The 19,870-nt window shown below is 36.8% G+C and overlaps 1 protein-coding gene across 1 annotated transcript; it reads left to right on the top strand.

Annotated features, from left to right (window-relative positions):
• The first annotated feature begins 4,421 nt into the window (after nt 1-4,421).
• Nucleotides 4,422-18,518, top strand: tgfb5 (transforming growth factor, beta 5). Its single transcript, XM_051127431.1, has 7 exons — nt 4,422-6,166; nt 8,618-8,781; nt 8,975-9,107; nt 9,212-9,322; nt 12,554-12,731; nt 15,805-15,955; nt 17,769-18,518. The coding sequence occupies exons 1-7, from the start codon at nt 5,818-5,820 to the stop codon at nt 17,925-17,927; spliced, it is 1,245 nt and encodes a 414-aa protein (XP_050983388.1). The 5' UTR covers nt 4,422-5,817; the 3' UTR covers nt 17,928-18,518.
• Nucleotides 18,519-19,870: the final 1,352 nt, after the last annotated feature.

The raw sequence follows: 19,870 nt of genomic DNA, 5'->3' as shown, positions 1-19,870 counted from the left end.
CTGGTTTATGCTGGTCCTTAGCTGGTTTAAGCTGGTCCTTTGCTGGTTTTTGCTGGTCATGTTGCTGGTCAAGGACCAGCATGAACCAGCAAAGGACCAGCTTAAACCAGCATCAAAACCTACCTACAAGCATATGCTGTTTTTTTCACCAGGGGATTCATTGAGCAAATGGCTATCTTTATGAATGGGCCGTTGAATCATTGCTTTGCACGATTTGTTAAAAACGCAGATTCATTCAGAAACTAAACACCGCTGTGTTGCTCTGAGACACGCAACAATTCTGCAATTGCTTCAAAGGTAATATGCTCTCCGCAAAATTGAGCAAAAACACATAATATATGTTTAAAATATAACACAATATCAGCTTCTTATTTACTGAACTGTTGTATAAAATCATCTTTAAAAGAGAACTCCAACAATTCCAACAACAATTTACAAATGATTTACTCACCCCCTTGTCATCCAAGATGTTCATGTCTGTCTTTCTTGGGTAATAAAGAAATTATGTTTTTTGAGGAAAACATTTCAGCATTTGTCTTTATATAATGGACTGCTATGGTGCTCCGATTATGAACTTCCAAAATGCAGTTTAAATGCGGCTTCAAACGATCTCAAATGTTGTAATGGGTTGTAAACGATCCCAGCCATGGAAGAGGGTCTTATCTAGCGAAACGATTGGTTATTTTCATTTAAAAAAATTCAATTGATGTACTTTTTAATGCTAAACGCTCATCTTGTCTTAGGGGCTGTTCACATATGGCGTCTTTTGCGCGCTCAAGTTCATTATTTTAAATGTAGATGCGCACCAGCCGCACTCTTAACGGAAGTGACGCGGTCGCGATGCGCACGCGGTGCGACGCGTTTGGTTTTTCCAGGCGTGTCCGCGCCACATCGAGATAAAAACATGTCAACTTTTCAGAATGCCGGAAGCACACCGCAGATCATGTGACTTAAAAACCAACCAATTAGGTTCATTCTTTTCCTGTAACAACACTGAAAGCTCAGCCAAGACAGTTGATCATAGCAGTACAGGGATAGCCATATTTACATACATTTAATACCGTTTTTAGGCAACGGTAAAACTTTCGTCACCACAATGGAAGGCCCGCCTCTCCATTAATTCTATTGGACAATGAAAAAAAACGCGATGACGTAGGCCGCTTTTCCGCTCAGAGTTGCTTTTTTTTCAACTTCAGGCACTCAGAGCGCTTCGGCAAAAACACGAGGCGCAGCAGGCGGTTAAAACTCGAGGGGCCCGCAGCGCATAAACAGCGTGCATAACGCTCACTGCCAATAGAAAACAATTTTAAAAAAGGCGCCTCTCACTGCAAAAACGTGTTCGGTGTGTTCGGGGCCTTAGGGCCGTTAATTGGTTGGTTCTTGTCACATGATCCGCGGTGCACTTGCGGCATTCTGAAAAGTTGAGATGTTTTTATCTCAATGCGGCGCGGACGTGTCTGGAAAACACATCGCAACCGCGTCGCTTCCGTTAGGAGTGCGGCTGCCGCGCGTCTACATTTGAAATAACGAACTTTAGCATGCAAAAGACGCCATATGTGAACGGCCCCTTACTCTGTTTTACCTTTTCTGTTAAGGGTGTTTGATCTTCTTTGCATGTTCACGTTGCAAAGACTGAGTTGGTAGTTCTGCAGTGATGTAGGATGATTTTGAAATGATTTTTGAAGTTGAGGGAGAAAATACGATTGGAGTTTTTCAACATAACTGTCTTGAGCCAGAATACACAGAGTTCATGGAGAGAAAGACAAGACGAGCGTTTGAGATTAAAAAGTATTTAAATAGTTTTTTTTTTTTTTAATTACCAATAATTTCACTAGATAAGACCCTTCTTCCTTGGCTGGGATCATTTACAACCGCATTTGGGATCGTTTGAAGCTGCATTTAAACTGCAAGTTCAAAATATATGTGAATCTTTGTTTTGGAAGTGGACTTCTCCTTTAAGCTTGTGAGATAGATGGGACAAAATCAGCATTGGTGTCTTGCTCTTGCTGCCTGTGTGATATTGTGTGATATGTGACATATATAAATATGAGACATAAGAGAATATTTTTTGCACTAATATCTTAAATTGTAGTGCATAACTGCATTTGTGAAGTTGTAGCCCTTCATCATATTTGTCAACAGTCAGCTATATGAAATATAAGATAAAGTACAGATCTGTGGGCGGGGCCACCCAGATAGCAAGCAGACATTGATTCAACGTTGATTTTTGGTTGTAAAGATCAGTGTCGGTCAGCAATCAAATTTCCATGTTAAATCAATGTTCATTATTTGGTCGGTACATCAGAACGTTATTACGCCAAAAATAGAACATTGATTCAATGTTGAAATCAAGTTGGCTTATCAACCGATACAGCCGTAGCACGTTAAATGCGTTAAAATATTTTAATTGTTTTTTTTTTTTTTAATAACTATTTAATTAAGTTAAATACTAACAGCCCCAACATACATATATATATATATATATATATATATAAATACACACAGTGCCCTCCACTAATATTGGCACCCTTGGTAAATATGAGCAAAGGTGGCTGTAAGAATAAATCTGCATTGTTTATCCTTTTAATCTTTCATTCAAAAAATTCACAATATTCTAACCTATCATTTAAGTAAAACCATGGAAAGCAGGGGGAAAATCTCTTTATGAAATAAATGTTTTTTCTGTAGTTCATGTTGACCACAATTATTGGCACCCAATTATTGCAATGTCCTTTATTCACGATAACAGCTCTGTGTTTTCTTCTTTAATGCCTGAAGAGTTTGGAGAACACCTGACAAGAGATCAGAGACCATTCCTTCATACAGAAACTCTTCAGATCCTTTAGTTTCCCAGCTCCATGCTGGTGCTTCTTCTCTTCAGTTCACCTCATGCATTTTCTATAGGGTTCAGGTCAGGCAACTGGGACGGCCATGGCAGAAGCTTCATTTTATGCTCAGTGACACATTTTTGTGTTGATTTTGATGTTTGATTTGGATCACTGTCCTGATGGAGGATCCAACCACAGCTCATTATAGAACTTCTGACAGATGCAGTCAGGTTTACATGTTTTATCTGCTGGTATTTGCTAGAATCCATTATGCCATGTATCTGAACAAGATGTCCAGGACCTCTGGCAGGAAAATAAGCCCACAACATTAAAGATCCAGCAGTATATTTAACCGTGGGCATGGGGTACTTTTTGTACCAAACCTATCTTGAGTGTTTGCTGCCAGACAGCTCTTTTTTTTTAGTTTCATCTGACCACAGAAGCCAGTCCCATTTGAAATTCAAGTTGTGTCTGACAACTGAATATGCTGGAGTTTGTTTTTGGATGAGCAAGGAGGATTTTTCTTAAAACCCTCCTGAACAACATGTGGTGACGTTTTTTTTAGTCTTTTGGCCCCAAGACTCAACTAATCTCTGCAATTCTCCTACTGTGATCCTTGGAGAGTCTTTGGACACTTAAACTCTCCTCCTCACCATGCATTAGGACAATATAGACACACATCCTTTTCCAGGCAGATTTGTAACATCTTTAGTTGATTGGAATTCTTAATTATTATCCTAATGATGGAAACTGGGATTTTCAATGCTTTAGCTCTTTTCTTACAGCCACAAAATTTTGTGAAGCTCAACAATCTTGTTCTGCACATCAGAACTATATTATTTGGTTTTATTCCTTGTGATAGATGATTAAGGAAATTTGGCCTTTGTGCTCCTCATATTTATAATCCTGTGAAACTGTAAGTTATTGCTGGACAATATCATACTCCTAGTCATTCTAGTGTGCTAAATAAATGCAAATATGAATGGGAATATACTTCAGAGATATTTTACTCATTATAATTTCTAAGGGTGCCAATAATTGTGCCCAACATGCATATGAGAAAAACATTTATTTCATAACGTAAGTTTCCCCCCACTTTTAATTGTTTTACTTCAAATGAAAGGTTAGCATTTTGTGAATTTTTTGAATGTAAGATCATAAAGATAAACAAAGCAGATTTATTTTCATAGCCGTCTTTGCTCATATTTACCAAGGGTGCCAATATTAGTGGAGGGCACTGTATATAGTTTAAGTGGTTTAAATGGCAGATTTTAATGACTCAAAAATTCATGATATTTATTAAAATATTAAATTGATTATAAAGTTGAAAAATGATACATTTGTGTAAATATATCAAAATATATTCAAACCAGTTGACTTGAATAAATCAAATGTTTATATTCTAAGAACTTGACATGTTTAAAAAAAAAATTCCAAAAGAGTGCTCCTTTTCATCATTCCAGGCATCTTATTTAGTCATTTGCCCATGTAGTTCTCTATGCTTCTCTTGTCCTTCCCCCTCTCTCTCTTTCTCTCTCTCTCTCTCTCTCTTCTCCCACACACAGTTGCTGTGTTTTTTTCTTCCTTTCAAAACTTCAGGAAACTTTAGGGGCTTGTTTTGTTGAAGAGATGTTTCTGGTAGCTCTGAAAGCCAAAGAGGTTTGTGTTTTTAATTATAGCAGAGTAGTCAAGTTCACACCTTCAAAGGCTTTCTCTGACATCTGACATTTTTCTTGATGCTCTTGTTGTTGTTTTTTTTCCCCTCTCTCCTTTAAATGGATTACTCTTCGCAAAAGATGTATTCTGGTAGGCCAAGCCTAGACTAGCATTTTTTTCATATTGTTTATATTAAATCCAGTTCAACTTTAAGCCGCTGGAGACAGTGAGTCTTTGTCATGGGATAATTTTATTTTCCTAAAGCAACTTCAAGAGCTTGATTGAACATTTGGATGGCAGATCTGCATCTTGACTCGAGGCTGTAAGAAAAGAGAATAAAATCTGACCTGATCTCTTATAGCTATCATGGGAAAGGAGCTGGAGAGTCACTTTAAAAGAAAGTACTAGCGGTCCTCGCTAAAGCTCCAAGACAAACCACAAGAATTCAAAGCAGCACTTGGAGTTTTTCTCTGAATCATTGGATACCAGACGAGCATGAGGAGCTGTTCCATTTATTACCTTACCGGTAAATACTTAAAACTCGGGGAAGCGTGATGGAAAGGCTGTGTTTATAGATTCCATACAGATTCCTATTATTGCGATGGGCTGTAATAATGGACTCTTGTATTGTGCTTGTCATCACAACATCCACAGAAATCTGGCCAATATTTAACATTTGTTTTACCTTAAGTAGCTCAGGCAGGGCGTGAATTACTGGAAGGATTTGAACCGTAAACAAACGGTTGGGGGTTTTAGAAAAAAAAGAAAAAAAAAAAAAAGTCGTAGCCTGAGGAGGTTACTATAGCAACAGTACGCTGCGATCGATTTCCGCTTTGGTTTGCGACAAAACAAAACGAAGTACTAGTTTCTCACTTTATTTTACAAGAAGAGTACACTTTAAAAAGCTTTTAAAAGACAACTGTCGTTTTCCTAACTCTTAAGGACGCTAAAATACGTTACGTAAGAGGTACCTTAACGATAATTACCTTTAGGAAAAACTGATCTCCTTTAAGTTACTTGGAATTCACACATTGAGCTCAAGCAGTGTATTTTGCGCAATCTTCTTTTTTGATTTTTCTTAACCCTAAATCGTCTACAAGAGTGCGTAAATTACATGTCAGGCAGTGTATGAGGAGGTAAAAGCTCGCATCTGACAGCAGAGCGGCTCATTCACCTGGTGAACACAGAGCGCAAGGAGCGCAGCCTACGCACTTTGGGTTTGTCCCATTGCAAGAGACGCGCTCAGTGCGCGCTCCCCGAGGACATCCAGCCCAGCGGACCGGGCGTTATAGAGGAGCGCATCCATCCGACCCCTCTCATCTGTCAATCAACCATGTGGTTCATCAATCTAACGTTGCTCGTGCTCAAGCTGTCCGTGTCTGCGGAGGGATTCTCCACGTGCCAGTCCTACAACTTGGACGATCACAAATCTAAAAGGATCGAGGCGGTGCGCGGACAGATTTTGAGCAAGCTGCGCATCCGGAGTCCTCCGAATCCCGAAGCCAGCCCGCCACCGGAGTCGGTACCGGTGGAGGTGATGTTACTTTATAACAGTACGAAGGAGCTGCTGAAGGAGCGCGCGCGTCAGGCCGAAGCCGCGTGCGAGCGGGAGAGCAGTGAGGAGGACTATTATGCCAAAGAGGTGCAGCGGATCAATATGATGCCACTGCGCACTGATACGAGTGAGTGAGATGGATTTTTATCTGCCAATGCTTTATTAAAGAATGCAATTTATTTCTGGATGTGTGATTAAATCTAGCCTAAATCTACTGCAAAAATGAGCTTACCCATCCGTATTGATTATGTGTGTGAGAAAAAAAACATTAAAGAAAATGATTATTTATTAGATGTCTTACAGTGCTAAAGCAATCTCAAGAAACTTTTTAAGAACACGTCTCGGTTATATTTCACCCTCAAACCAAAATAAATAAAAATAAATTAAATAATTATATTTTGTTTAATGAATAAAATAGTCAACACATTTATTTTCATGTCATTATATATATATCGATTTGACAGCACTACATTTTATATATCGATTAATCGCGATTAATCACACCCGAAATAAGTTTGTTTACATAATATAATGCGTGTGCTGTGTGTATATTTATATGTATATACACAAACGTACATCTATTTAAGAAATATTTACACTTATATTTGTATTCATATTCATTTATATTATATACAAATATATATATATATATATATAGAGAGAGAGAGAGAGAGAGAGAGAGAGAGAGATAGATATATAGATATATTACATTTATTTCTTAAATATGCATGTATGTGTGTGTGTGTATATATATATATATATATACACACACATATAAATATACACAGCACATGCACATATATTATGCAAACAAACTTATTTTGGATGCGATTAATCGCAATTAATCTATTTGACGGCACTAATATAATTATTATTATTCTATTCTGTTTAAGTGGTAGTATTTATTAGACAAGTATTGTCATTTTATGACTGATATGATGCGTATTATTTGTATGCCTGATAACCAACATGCAGGACTGATTTTATTTATTTTTTGTTTATTTCTGCTTTTTAAAGGGGTCATCGGATGCTAAGTTCACTTTTACGAGTTGTTTGAACCTTAATGTGTGTTGACAGTGTATGTACAAATCTACACTATACTGATAAAAATCCATGCAGTGGTTTTTAATTAATCTATAAAAATAATATTCCCTTTTTCAAATCGAGTCATCAAATCGAGCCGCTCCCACGATAGTTGACTGACATGAGCGTTTTACCTCCGATCAGCTGTAACATCCGCCCTCTTTGTTTTGCTGCCATAGAAGGGATGTAAGTTAGACAAGAATATCTCCGATTTAGCGATTGAGGTGTTGTGTTGCTGGATGTAATAATGAACATAGTGGTCGTCATTTACTTCCGACATCTGAGCCGCTGAAGATGCAGTAGATTACTTTTGTTTGTGAAGGGAATGCGCCTCCCGATCTACATATATCCGTCTATGTTTGTGCAAATCATTCATGATCCAGCTTCACTTACAGCAGAAGTGAGCATAAGGTTTTTTTTTTTATCTTTGCGATCGCATTTCCTAATAAGGTGCTAGTTAGCAAGTTTAGCAGTTAAATGCAGCTAAAGTAAACAGGCTCGTCACTCCACAGAGAGAAGAGAGGGGCAGGGCGAGCAGAGCTCATTTGCATTTAAAGCAACCTCCACCAGAATGAGATGATTTTTGCACAGCTTATTTTGGCAAGGTAAAAAGGGTGTTGTTTTACACAACCATTGAGAATTTTTAACCAAAGTATATTATAGACTTTTCATTAAGACCCTGAAGAATCATATCAACTTGTGGAAAATGGGCATCCGATGACCCCTTTAACACAATAATAACATGATCATTAGACAGCAATAATAAAAATATAAAGTGTTTATTCCATATTTGTGGGGGAAAAAAAGTTATTTTTCTTTTGAAAAAAAGAAAAGAGTGAGAATATCAGTATAAAATATCAACAGATTTCTGGTCAGTCTCTAGTTTTTATTGTTTTGTAATATAATAAAATACATCTGTAATGTAATTTTTCTAATTTTCACAAATCATGTATTGCAGAACTAAAAATCAATTGAAAATAATGCCAATTGCCAAAAAGTACATTGTGGTAATGACATTTATTCAAAATTTCCTTATTTGTTTGTTTGTTTTAAATAATATCACAATATGAAGCAATCATTGCTTGCCATAAACAGTATGCCACCTTATGCAAAATAATTATTGGTTTTCTTTTGATGTTTGGGTGAATTATGACAAGGATATGCTTTTGTGGCATTCCCTTATATACATAGTTTATATGTACACTCACAATAACAGTATCAGTTTTGAAAAATGTACAGTGCTTAGCTTATATATTTGATGTAACAGCTATTATATATATATATATATAGTGTACCTATAATATACAATTTTGTTGCTAATAATAAGGCAGCTTGAGTTCAACGAGGCCTCTGAGAAGCTGAAAGGGGTTAGTCATTACATCTGCTGCTTTGGCACCAAGGCAAGTTTTATTTCCTTGAGGTTGACCCTCTGAAAACCACGCACAGACCACAAAGTGTAAATAAGGCCAAAGTGAATCCTGCTTTTGTTCCTCAGACTCAATCAACCCGGTTCCTCAGAGCCCGTACTTCAGGATAGTGGGCTTCGACGTCACCAACGTGGAGCGAAATTCCAGTACTTTGGTCAAAGCAGAATTTCGCATCTTCAGAGCGCCAAACCCACAGGCGCGCACCACAGAGCAGCGTGTGGAAATATACCAGGTGAGAGAATCGCATGTGGTTTTTCCAGACAAAAGGCTTGGGTCGTTCCAGAGATGAGCAGCGAGTGACGGCAGCTGAAAGGGTTTGGTTCCTCACGTGTTTTTTCATGGTGTGTAGCGCAAGAAATAGACCAGCAGATGAATGAATGGGTAAGTCAAATAAGCTTGTGGTTTTTTTCCCTTCACACCCACAGATTCTCAAATCTGACGACGTGACAGCGCCGTCTCAGAGGTACATCGACTCCAGAACGGTTGAGCCTCGAGCCAAGGGAGCGTGGTTGTCTGTCGACGTCACAGAGACTGTGAAGGAGTGGATGGCGTTTAGAGGTCAGGGAGTTCATCCGGAGGTTTGAACATATATTTACTGCTCGATGAAGCAGAAGAGCGAGTAAAATGAGAGCTCTGAGAAAAATAATCCTTTTCTCTTTTAGAGAGAAATCTCGGCCTCAAGATCAGTGTTCACTGTCCCTGCTGTACATTCGTCCCTTCCACAAACAATATCGTTCCTAACAAGAGTGAAGAGTTGGAAGCCAGATTTGCAGGTCATTTTCTCATCCATCATTATTATTCATAAAAAGCAAAAAAGGCAATCAAGTTGTAGAAAATGTAAAATATGGGGTAAATCGTTAAAAATGTTTCATTGACTTTTAACAGCCTTTCTCAGTGTCCAAATCCATTGCGTATGGAAACAATTTGTATCACTTACAATCACTGCAAAAACAGAACAGCTGGTTAGCAATTGAGAGTGGCTACAAACATTCAACTCATTTCACTGCATTTATGCATTTATTTGATCAAAAATACAAAAAAAACAATAATACTGCGAAACCTTATTAAAATATAAAATAATGGTTTTTAATTTAATATACTTTAAAATATAATTTATTCCTGTGATGCAAAGCTGAATTTTCATCAGCTGTTACTCCAGTCTTAAATGTCACATGATCATTCTAATATGCTGATTTATTATTAGAGTTATCAATGTTGAAAACAGTTGTGCTGCCAAATATATTTTTGGAACCTGTGATTCTTTCTTTCAGGATTCTGTGATGAATAACAAGTAAAAAGAACAGCATTTATTCAAAATCTTTTCTGACAGTGTAAATCTATGCTATCATTTTTTATTAATTTAACACATCCTTGGTGAATAAAAGTATTAATTTCTTTCAAATAAAGAAAGAATAAAAATGTACTTACCCCAAACTTTTGAACAGTAGTGTATATTGTTAGAAAAGATTTTGAGTTTAAACAAACGCTGTTGTTTTTAACTTTTTATTCATCAAAGATTCCTGAAAAAAAGTATCACAGCTTTCCCAAAAAAATTAGGAAAACACAACTGTTTCCAGCACTAATAATAAATCAGTGTATCAGAATGATTTCTGAAGGATCATGTGACACTGAATACTGGAGTAATGATTCAGCTTTGATCACAGAAAAAAAAAAAAAAAAAAAAAAGTTTTTTAATGTATATTAAAATAGAAGAATGTTGTTTTACATCGTAATAATATTTCACAATATAACTTTTTTTGTGTATTTTTGATCAAATAAACGCAGCTTTGATGAGCATTACAAACTTATTTAAAATACATTAAATTGTACTGATCCCAAACTTTTGACCGGCAGTGTGTGTATATATGTGTGTACACACACACACACACATATATATATATATATATATATATATATATATATATTTTTTGTCTTATATTTAGAGATTTATCATGACAATTCTCAGAGGATTTTAGCATAGAAGTATTCCGTCTTGGTGGAATACATCTGCTTTGCTGAACTGCTGTAGTAGCTTATTGCTGCTGCAAAACAAGTACAGGAACTTGCTACTGCTAATACATACTGTACTGTTTGCTGTACTGTGAGATTTAAGACATACTGCTGCTGCACGAATAGCATATATTCAACTTGTAGCAGATCTATACAGGTGGAGCTGGGGAGGTGGAGGGTTTCAGAGGAATTCTTAAAGCATGCTGTCAACTGCTCTAGTGAATGCTAACCAGCCATTTAAAAGTAAAGCAGCAAGCTCATTGTCTGCGTATGCAACATGAACCAATTAGCTTGTGCCAAATAGTTTAACACTGTGAATATCATCAGTTTGCATGAATGACTAAGGGTCAACTGATTATCGGTGCCAATATTAAGAATTTTTGCGGTTAACGGTATCGGCCATTTTCAAAACAGATTTGCCAATAAATTAATTTAAAAGCATTTAAATAAAGTGTTTTTTTTTTTTTGTCAGAGCCCTTGTTAATCTTAATTTTGACATTAATTTTTAATGTTTACACCAGACATTTGACAGTTGAAGTCAAAAGTTGCAGACATACACTTTGCAGAATCTCTTAATTTTAACCAAAATAAGAGGAATCATACAAAATGTTATTGTTTGTTTAGTACTGACCAAAATATGATATTTCACATAATAGATGTTTACATATAATTCACAAGAGAAAATAATAGTTGAATTTATTTGTAAGTGACCCTGTTCAAAAGTTTACATGTGCTTGATTCTTAATACTTTGTTGTTACCTGAATGATCCACAGCTGTGTTTTTTGTTTAGATCACTAAACAAAAAAACACAAAACTCTTTGTTCACAAGTCCCTTGTTTGACCTGAACAGTTCTTCAGAAAAATCCTTCAGGTCCCACAAATTCTTTGGTTTTCCAGCATTTTTGTGTTTGAACCCTTTCCAATGATGACTGTATGATTTTGAGATCTGTCTTTTCACACTGAGGACAACTGAGGGACTCATATGCAACTATTACAGAAGGTTCAAACGCTCACTGATGCTTCAGAAGGAAAAACAATGCATTAAGGGTGAAAACGTTTTGAATTTGAAGATCAGGGTAAATTTAACTTATTTTGTCTTCTTCTTATTTTGACACGTAAGCATCTTCTGCGGCTTCTGAAGGGCAGTACTAAATGAAAAAATATGATATTTAGGCAAAATAAGAAAAATGTACACATCTTCTTTTTGTTCAAAAGTTTTCACCCCCAGCTTTTAATGTATCATGTTTTTTTTTCTTCTGAAGCATCAGTGAGCATTTGAAACTTCTGCAATAGTTGCTCATGAGTCCCTCAGTTGAAAGAATGGATCTCAAAATCATACAGTCATTGTTGGAAAGGGTTCAAATACACAAAAATGCTGGAAAACCAAAGAATTTGTGGAACCTTAAGGATTTTTCCTAAGAACAGCAAGCAGTTTAAATATTCAGGACAAACAAGGGACTCATGAACAACTATCACTAAACAAAAAAACACAGCTGTGGATCATTAAGGTAACAACACAGTATTAAGAATGGAGTCATTTTTATAAATTCAACTATTATTTTCTCTTGTGGACTATGTGTAAACGCTTTTATGTGAAATATCTTATTCAGGTCAGTACTAAATAAACAACAACAACATGCATTTTATACGATCCCTCTTATTTTGGTAAAATAATTAACATTTTGCAGATTCTGCAAGATGTATGTAAACTTTTGACTTCAGCTGTATCGGTTCAAAATATTGGTCTACTTGCTCTGTAATAATCGGTATTGGCATTGGCACTGAAAAAAACATAGCGGTCAACCCCTATTAACAACCCATCACCAATATTTCATAAAGAAAGTTTCAAACTTTAGAAAAATGTGCAACACTCAATATACAAACATAGAGTTGACTTTAATTCTTTTATAACAGTGGCGTTTTGGTCGACGTGTCATAAGAAATGCATTGCCACATATGTTGTTATTGATATTTTGGATTGATTCCCTCCCAGGCATTGACGACGACCTTATAAAGCAGAACAGAAGACCAGGCATGACTAAAGGACAGATTGAATTCAGCACAAAAACTCCCCATTTGATACTAACCCTGCTGCCCACTGACCGTCTGGAGAGTCCCACCAAGAAAAACCGCAAGAAGAGATCAGCAGCAGACACATCTATATGCTCACGGTACAGAGAGAAAGAGTGCTGCAGTGTGTGTGTGTGTGTGTGTTTGAAAATATTATTTATTATTAATTTCTCTGGAATACTTGATTTTTACTGAGAATCTGTTATTTTTGTACAATGATTGCTTAACTGTATGTTCCATGCCAACACACATTAGAAAAGCTAAGTTGCGGCTTAAAATGAATGGTAGTACAAAAACAGATGTTAAAAGCTAGTATAAATAGCTTTGAAGGATTTCAATATTATGATTAATATACAGTATCTTGTCAGATCACCATTATTTATGTAGCACTTTATACAATACATATTGTTTCAAAGCAGCTTCACAGAAATAAGCAGGAGAATAACAGAATCAGTGATGCAAACGTCATCAAATATGTCGATTCAGTTCAGTTAAATAACTGTGTAAAGTTCATCAATTGTGAATCAAGTTCAGTTCAGCTATAAGCAGCTCTATGGAAGCCAATGGTGTCCATCATATATCAAACATCTTGCAAGAAGTTCAGACGTCCTCAGTTAATGCAAGAACACAAAAGCATTGCATGAAAAAACAGTAAGGAGCCAATAACGTGACACTCGGGGCTGGATGTGATTGATCCTAATGTGTCTAGAGGTCTAGATTGTGTTGCATCACACACCCACAAAACACATGCAGTGACTCGCCCAGGGAGTGTCACGTCTGATATGCAGTCTGCATCTCGTCTGTCCTGGGAGTGTAAGATCTTTTAATGTGTATTTGTTATGTGGAGTAGTTCCTCTGTGCTAAGCAACATAGAAATTAGTTAGAGTCACATTCAGGTCAATTCAGAATTTGCTGCTGGAGTCAAAACTGGGCAGCAATTATTTAAGGGTTAGTCCACCCAAAAATGAAGAATCTGTCATTATTTACTTACATAATTAGAGTTTGTTCCAAACTTACATTAGAGGGGAGTGGGGTAAGATGAGCCTTTTTTTTTTTTTACTTATGTGGGCCTCAAGATAAGGGAAAATGAGGCAGACGTAAAATCAAAGTATTTAAAACAATCTCAGATGTTTCCTATCATTTTAAATCATTGGAAGGTATTCATGACGAAGGGTTCTAAAAATATGGATGTTCCCGTGGTTCAATTTGCCCCGGGTTAGGAGTAAGTTGAGTTGAATCAGTGAGTAAGATGCACCAAGATCACTGAATCCCCCAAAAAAAAAACAATGTAATAATCTAATTTCTTTTTAGAAACAGTCATATTTCTTGTTTTAAGGCTAACTCAAACCACATAAAAACAAATGAGGTTTGAATTTTGAACTTTAATTGTTTGCATTTCTGAAGCAATATGTTGAACATTAAAGTTGCAACCTTTCCCCAAAACAGACAGTATTAAATAAAACAGAAACTGAAATAGAATGAAGGAATAAATGTCACTGAAATTAATAAGCATTTTAGTCAAAAGATTCTTGGCATGTTAGCTTTTCTGCAATGTCAAACAGGTGGAAAAATATTGGTATTATTATAACGTGATGAAAAGCATCTTCTGGTTCTTATTAGTTTATTTGTCCCTATCAAATAAACTGCAAATAACTACAAATAATATTTTTTATATGAATGATAAACTAGACCAGTTGCATAATATCACATTAAAATTCCAGTTAACAGATTTAACTTCATTGCCTTGTCGTGGGGTAAGTTAAATGCTGGCTTATTTACCCCACAGCATTTGACTCACTTTACCCCATAGCTAGCTAGCTTACCAATTCAGGCTAATATTTAGGCTTAATATTTTATACATCACCTATATTCATCATAAATATTTTTAGACCTTGATAAAATGTGCTTCGCTGTAACAGCCATTACATCTGTTATTCTAAAAATACAAAATACATGGTCACGTGATAGTGAAAGTGTATCGTTACCAAGATACAGGGGGTGGCTCAACTTACCCACTGGCTCAACTTACCCCACTCACCCCTGTTTTTTCCCATGGTGCACAAAGAATGCATTATGTATTTATTTATTTATCTATTTACCTATTTATTTATTATGTATTGTATTTATTTATATATCTAATTATTAATTGAAATAAAGCTGAAATAAAATAATATTTAAATATTAGATTCAAAACTTAAACAAGTTACATTTAGTTGAAACAATAAAATAGGAAATTAAATAATTAAATAATAGTAAAACTAAAAACAAAGGCACGTAGCACAAATACATTTTAGTCTGTTGCTCTTATAAACAGTGTTGGAGAAAGTTACTTTTAAAAGTAATGCATTACATTTGCGTTACTCCCTAAAAAAGTAACTAATTACGTTACTTAGTTACTGTTTATGGAAAGTAATGTTTTATGTTACTTTTGTGTTACTTTTTAAATCTGGGTAGGGCTTGCTTCTTTGTTTTTTTTTTTAAAAAAAGTCTAATTTTGCCAAACATAAAACCCCTTTCACACCAAAAGTGAAATTAATTCACCTCAGACTGAAAGAAAAGTATATTCATGCAGGAGAAGATCACTCTTCAGCCATAAAAAAACATAAAGCACAAATGTTAGTTTATCAAAAGTAGTTTTTGCTTATTCATGTGGCTAAATTTGACCATTTGAAGGTCAGCAGCAAAGATACTGGTTAATAAATGTGATTAAATACAAAAAGTATATTTGTATTAATTAACATTTTCAATTATTGCAGGAATGCATCATATTCTGAGTTTACATTTCACTGTTTTTATTCATTTTGAGGAATACTGAATCTGTTTTTGTGAGTGAGATGAATTAATGCATGTTCGCATTTAACCTAGAACTAGGCTACAGTAACATCACGTTTACTCCTGATTTCCAATTTGTCAATCAATTAATAGGTGAAAAAAGTAACTCAAAAGTAATGTGTTACTTCACTAGTTACTTGAAAACAGTAATCTGATTACGTAACTCGTGTCATTTGTAATGCGTTACCCTCAACACTGCTTATAAAGCATCTGACTTCGGAAGACTTGGAATATAGTGCAAAAGTTATGCGTCTCTTTAAAAAATAACTTTACTCAATTTTAGGGAAACTTCTCTTTTAGCACAGCATTATGCACTGAAGCAAATCATTTTCCCTCCTTTAGGGCTGATCAGGGCTGCTGTCTGAGGTCTCTGTATATTGATTTTCGGCGGGATTTGAACTGGAAGTGGATCCATGAACCAAAAGGATACAAAGCAAATTTCTGTGCGGGTAACTGTCCTTACCTATGGAGCGCCGACAACCACTACAACATGGTAAATACCGAACAGGCTGAGCATGTTTGAGAGTTGGATGTTAAAGGATTCAAAGATTACACCACTATGCATCATATTTACTGAATGAAATCCAGCTCGTTTCTTACTCATTTTGGGTTGCTGACTGCAAGAATGATGGCTGTACACCTTCTCACTAAATATGATACAGTGCCTTGCAAAAGTATTCATTTTTTTCACATTTTATCTTGCAGCCTTATGTTGAACTGCTTTAAATGACTTTTTTCCACATCAGTCTACGCTCCATACACCATAATGACAAAGCACAGAACAGGGTTGTGTCAACTTTGCAAATTTATTAGAAATAAAACATTGAAATGATTCCATTGCATAAGTATTTCTGGGACACTTGAAATTTAGCCCAGGAGCACTCATATCGCTTGTACATGTTATTACATTTTGAGTGGAAATAACCTGTGGCAAATTCATTTGAATGAGTATGATTTGGAAAGGCACACATCTCTCAGAAAAGGTCTAACAGCTGAAAATGCATATCAGAGCAAAAATCAAGCCCTGAGGTCAAAGTAAGTGCATGTAGAGCTTAGAAACAGGCTTGTGTCAAAGCACAGATATGGGGAAGAGTTAAGAAAAACAATTCTGCTGCATTGAAGGTTCACAGAAGCATGTAGCCTCCACTATCCATTATGGAAAACACTTGGAACAACTAGGACTCTTCGTAGGGCTGGCCTCCTGGCCAAACTGAGCAATTGATGGAGAAGGGGCTTGGTTACACTGGTGACCAAGAAGCTGATGGTCACTTCAGTTGAGCCCCATGATCATATATGCAGATGGAAGAAACTTACAGAAGGACAAACATCACTGCAACACTCCACCTATCCGGTCTTTATGGCAGTGTGGCCAAACTCAGTCTACTCCTCAGTGAAGAAACATGAAAACACACTTGGAATTTGCTAAAAAGCACCTAAAGGATCCTTAGACTGTGAGAAACAAGATTCTCTGGTCTGATGAACCTCAATTCCAAGCATAATGTTTGAAGGAAACTAAGCACTGCTCATCACCTGCAGAGTATCATCTCAACAGTAAAGTGTGCTGGAAGTAGCAGGGACTGAGGGACCAAAATATTTTGATAGCCTTAATGAAAACCCTGTCCAGAGCATTCAGAACATCAGACTGGACAGAAGGTTCACCTTCCAATAGGACAATGACCCTAAGCACACATCAAGTGTGGCTTATAGACAACTCTGTGAGTGTCCTTGAGTGGCCCAGCCACAGCCTTGGCTTGAACGCCCCCATCCAAGCTGACAGCGCTTGAGAGGTGAAGAGGTGAGGCAAAGAATGGCAGATAATTGCCAAATGCAGATGTGCAGAGCTTGTCGCATCATACTCAAAAAGACTTGAGGTTGTAAAGGTGCTTCAGCTAAGTATTGAAATAAGGGTATGAATACTTATGCAATTTACTTATTTCAGTGTTTATTTTTACTAAATTTGCAAAGTTGTCACAAATCAGTTTTTTGCTTTGTTATTATGGTGTATGGAGTATAGACTGATGTGGGAAAAAAAGTAAAGCAGTTTAACATGGAAAAAAAATTAAGGGGTATGAATACTTTTGCAATGCACTGTATTTTATATATAGCATTTTTGCTGTTGACAGTCATTTGTAAAGTGAAGAAGTCTTGTATTATCCCATAATCACCAGATAAATTGCCACAAAAACATAATTCTTGTCTTCCTCTAAACTAGATTACAACTGTTCAATTCTCACCCCTTTTTCAAGTGTTGTATTTATATGTTGCCTTCCATGTCTGCTTACAGTGTTCATCTGTCTTCCTTTCAGATTCTCCCGCTGTATAATAAAATGAATCCAGAAGCATCAGCATCTCCGTGTTGTGTTCCTCAGGACCTGGAGCCCCTCACCATCGTTTACTTCCTGGGCCGAACGCCACGTGTGGAACAGCTCTCCAACATGGTGGTCCGGTCCTGCAAGTGCCGCTGATGCAGTGGAGAGAGAAGACATAGAGATCTCAGACAGAGAACAGGAACCAGGTGGATTAGAGGAGAGCAAGCTAACATCTCAATGGACGGCATAGGGACAGTCCACCTAAAAATGAAAATCGTCATCATTTACCTACCCACATGTTGTTCCAAATTAGTATGCATTTCTTTCTTCTGACAAACACCAAAGAAAACATTCTTAAGATTGTAGGACCCCATTGTGACACTAAGACATTTCTCAAAATATTTTCTTTCACGGTCTACAGAAGAAAGAAGTGAGTTTTTATGTTTGGGTGAATTATACCTACAAACTTGTGGGATGAGGAATAACGTATAATCATACATCAAGCATCTTCAATACAGGAGCGATAACAGTCTCCTGCATTGGTAATAGTCTAATAAATAAGCTTTTTTGACTAATATCTCCTCGCATTTTCAGTATCGCAACAGTGACACACAAAATATACGCCCGCAGTGCATCCTTTTTAGATTTTGTATGAAGTTTACTGTAGATCGGTTTCTATTTTTGCAAATGTAAATAGTATTTGGTGATGTTTATATGTGTTTATGTGCTAAATACAATAAATTTTGATTATATAATAATACTTTGTGGCCTTTTCATTTGTAAATTTTATGCGTCTAGCTTTTACTGTACAAAGCAGGTGGTTTTGCTGCTTGGTATTGCAAATTGGTGTGTCTTACTATTTTATTTTAATGTATTATCTTATCTGGTTTGTAGTGCCAAAGGTTTACCGTTTACTGCACTTTGTTATTCTTCTTGTTATTTCATAGCGGATAATGAACCGGAAGTCTCACACATAGGCTTACTTATCGCGCTGAAGAAAAAGCTGGATAGAAGTTTCTAGAAGTAGATTATCGGCTGTGGCTTTGCATTTATTCATTATACAGCTGAGCGAGTGGCCTATTCTCAAGGTTTCCTTTTTTTCTTCAAACGATAACTGTGTGGTCTGCACTCGCTGAAAATGCAGATTTGACTAGTGGACTCACCAGCCAAATGCGGTTCGAGGTTAGAAAATCTCCGACGTAAACAGGATGTGAACAATTTCCAGACACCGACCACTCACGAAACGCCAAATTTAAACGCTTGGGTTCAGGGTTTGTGGTGACACGGCAGAAAGAACAGTGGGCGAAAAGCGGGCCGACCCACAGAGTCGAAATCGCCCGTAGGACGCGTTTCAAACGCTCCACGTTACGGCTTTGATTTGTATAATCTGGCAGTGCCATCCACACCCTATAATGCTGAGCGATATAATTTTGTCTGATCTGTGGGAAGTCGGAAGGAATGTTGACTTGGCCTACATATCGCCTGTTTGTTTTCGTTCTGCCTATAAAGCCTCAACGTGTCCTTTAAAACCCTATAGCTGCTGGCATGGTGTTAAAAGTTAGTTTTTGAGTGAAAAACACCGCTTCAATGTTTATCTGTGGCCGGTGAGAACGATCCGTAGGGAATGACAGGGTTTCTGTGTTTGGCTGCCAGAGCTAAAATGAGCAAATTCCTCTCTTGCTCAGTGAAAACAACTTTTTTATGACTTGATAGGAAATGGGGGATGCAAAGGGAGAGAGGGAGAGCGTATTGTTACATAACAGTCCTTAAAATGAATCGACAAAAATACTTATTGTCGCTTACGCAACGTTGACTCAGCGTCCTCCGCAAAAGGCTGATTGGTGGAGTGTGAATTCGAAACCTCAGGGCACGAGAGAGGACAATCAGCCGTCTGAGGGACATGTGGTTTGGGAAGAGCAGTCTGGGTGTGAGAGCAGCTTCGGGACACATGGAATTGATGGGGTGTGAACGTGCACAAGCGTCGTGAGAGTTGCATAGGAGTCTAGACACAGCACACTGTGATTTTAATTATCAGCCATTGGTTGAATCCTTTCTGTAGATCAACATTTTTAGGAGAATTTTATATGAAATTCCTGTAA

Source organism: Labeo rohita, chromosome 14 (genome assembly GCF_022985175.1).
Source record: "Labeo rohita strain BAU-BD-2019 chromosome 14, IGBB_LRoh.1.0, whole genome shotgun sequence".
Taxonomy (NCBI): domain Eukaryota; kingdom Metazoa; phylum Chordata; class Actinopteri; order Cypriniformes; family Cyprinidae; genus Labeo; species Labeo rohita.
This window is presented reverse-complemented; position numbering and strand designations above follow the sequence as displayed.

Bases quoted from the DNA above. Each gene is read 5' to 3' on its own strand.
- tgfb5 (XM_051127431.1), top strand. From the start codon at position 5,818: ATGTGGTTCATCAATCTAACGTTGCTCGTGCTCAAGCTGTCCGTGTCT. The intron at 9,108-9,211 runs GTCAGGGAGTTC...TTTCTCTTTTAG, and splicing joins GGAGTGGATGGCGTTTAGAG to AGAGAAATCTCGGCCTCAAG. The intron at 15,956-17,768 runs GTAAATACCGAA...TCTTCCTTTCAG, and splicing joins CCGACAACCACTACAACATG to ATTCTCCCGCTGTATAATAA.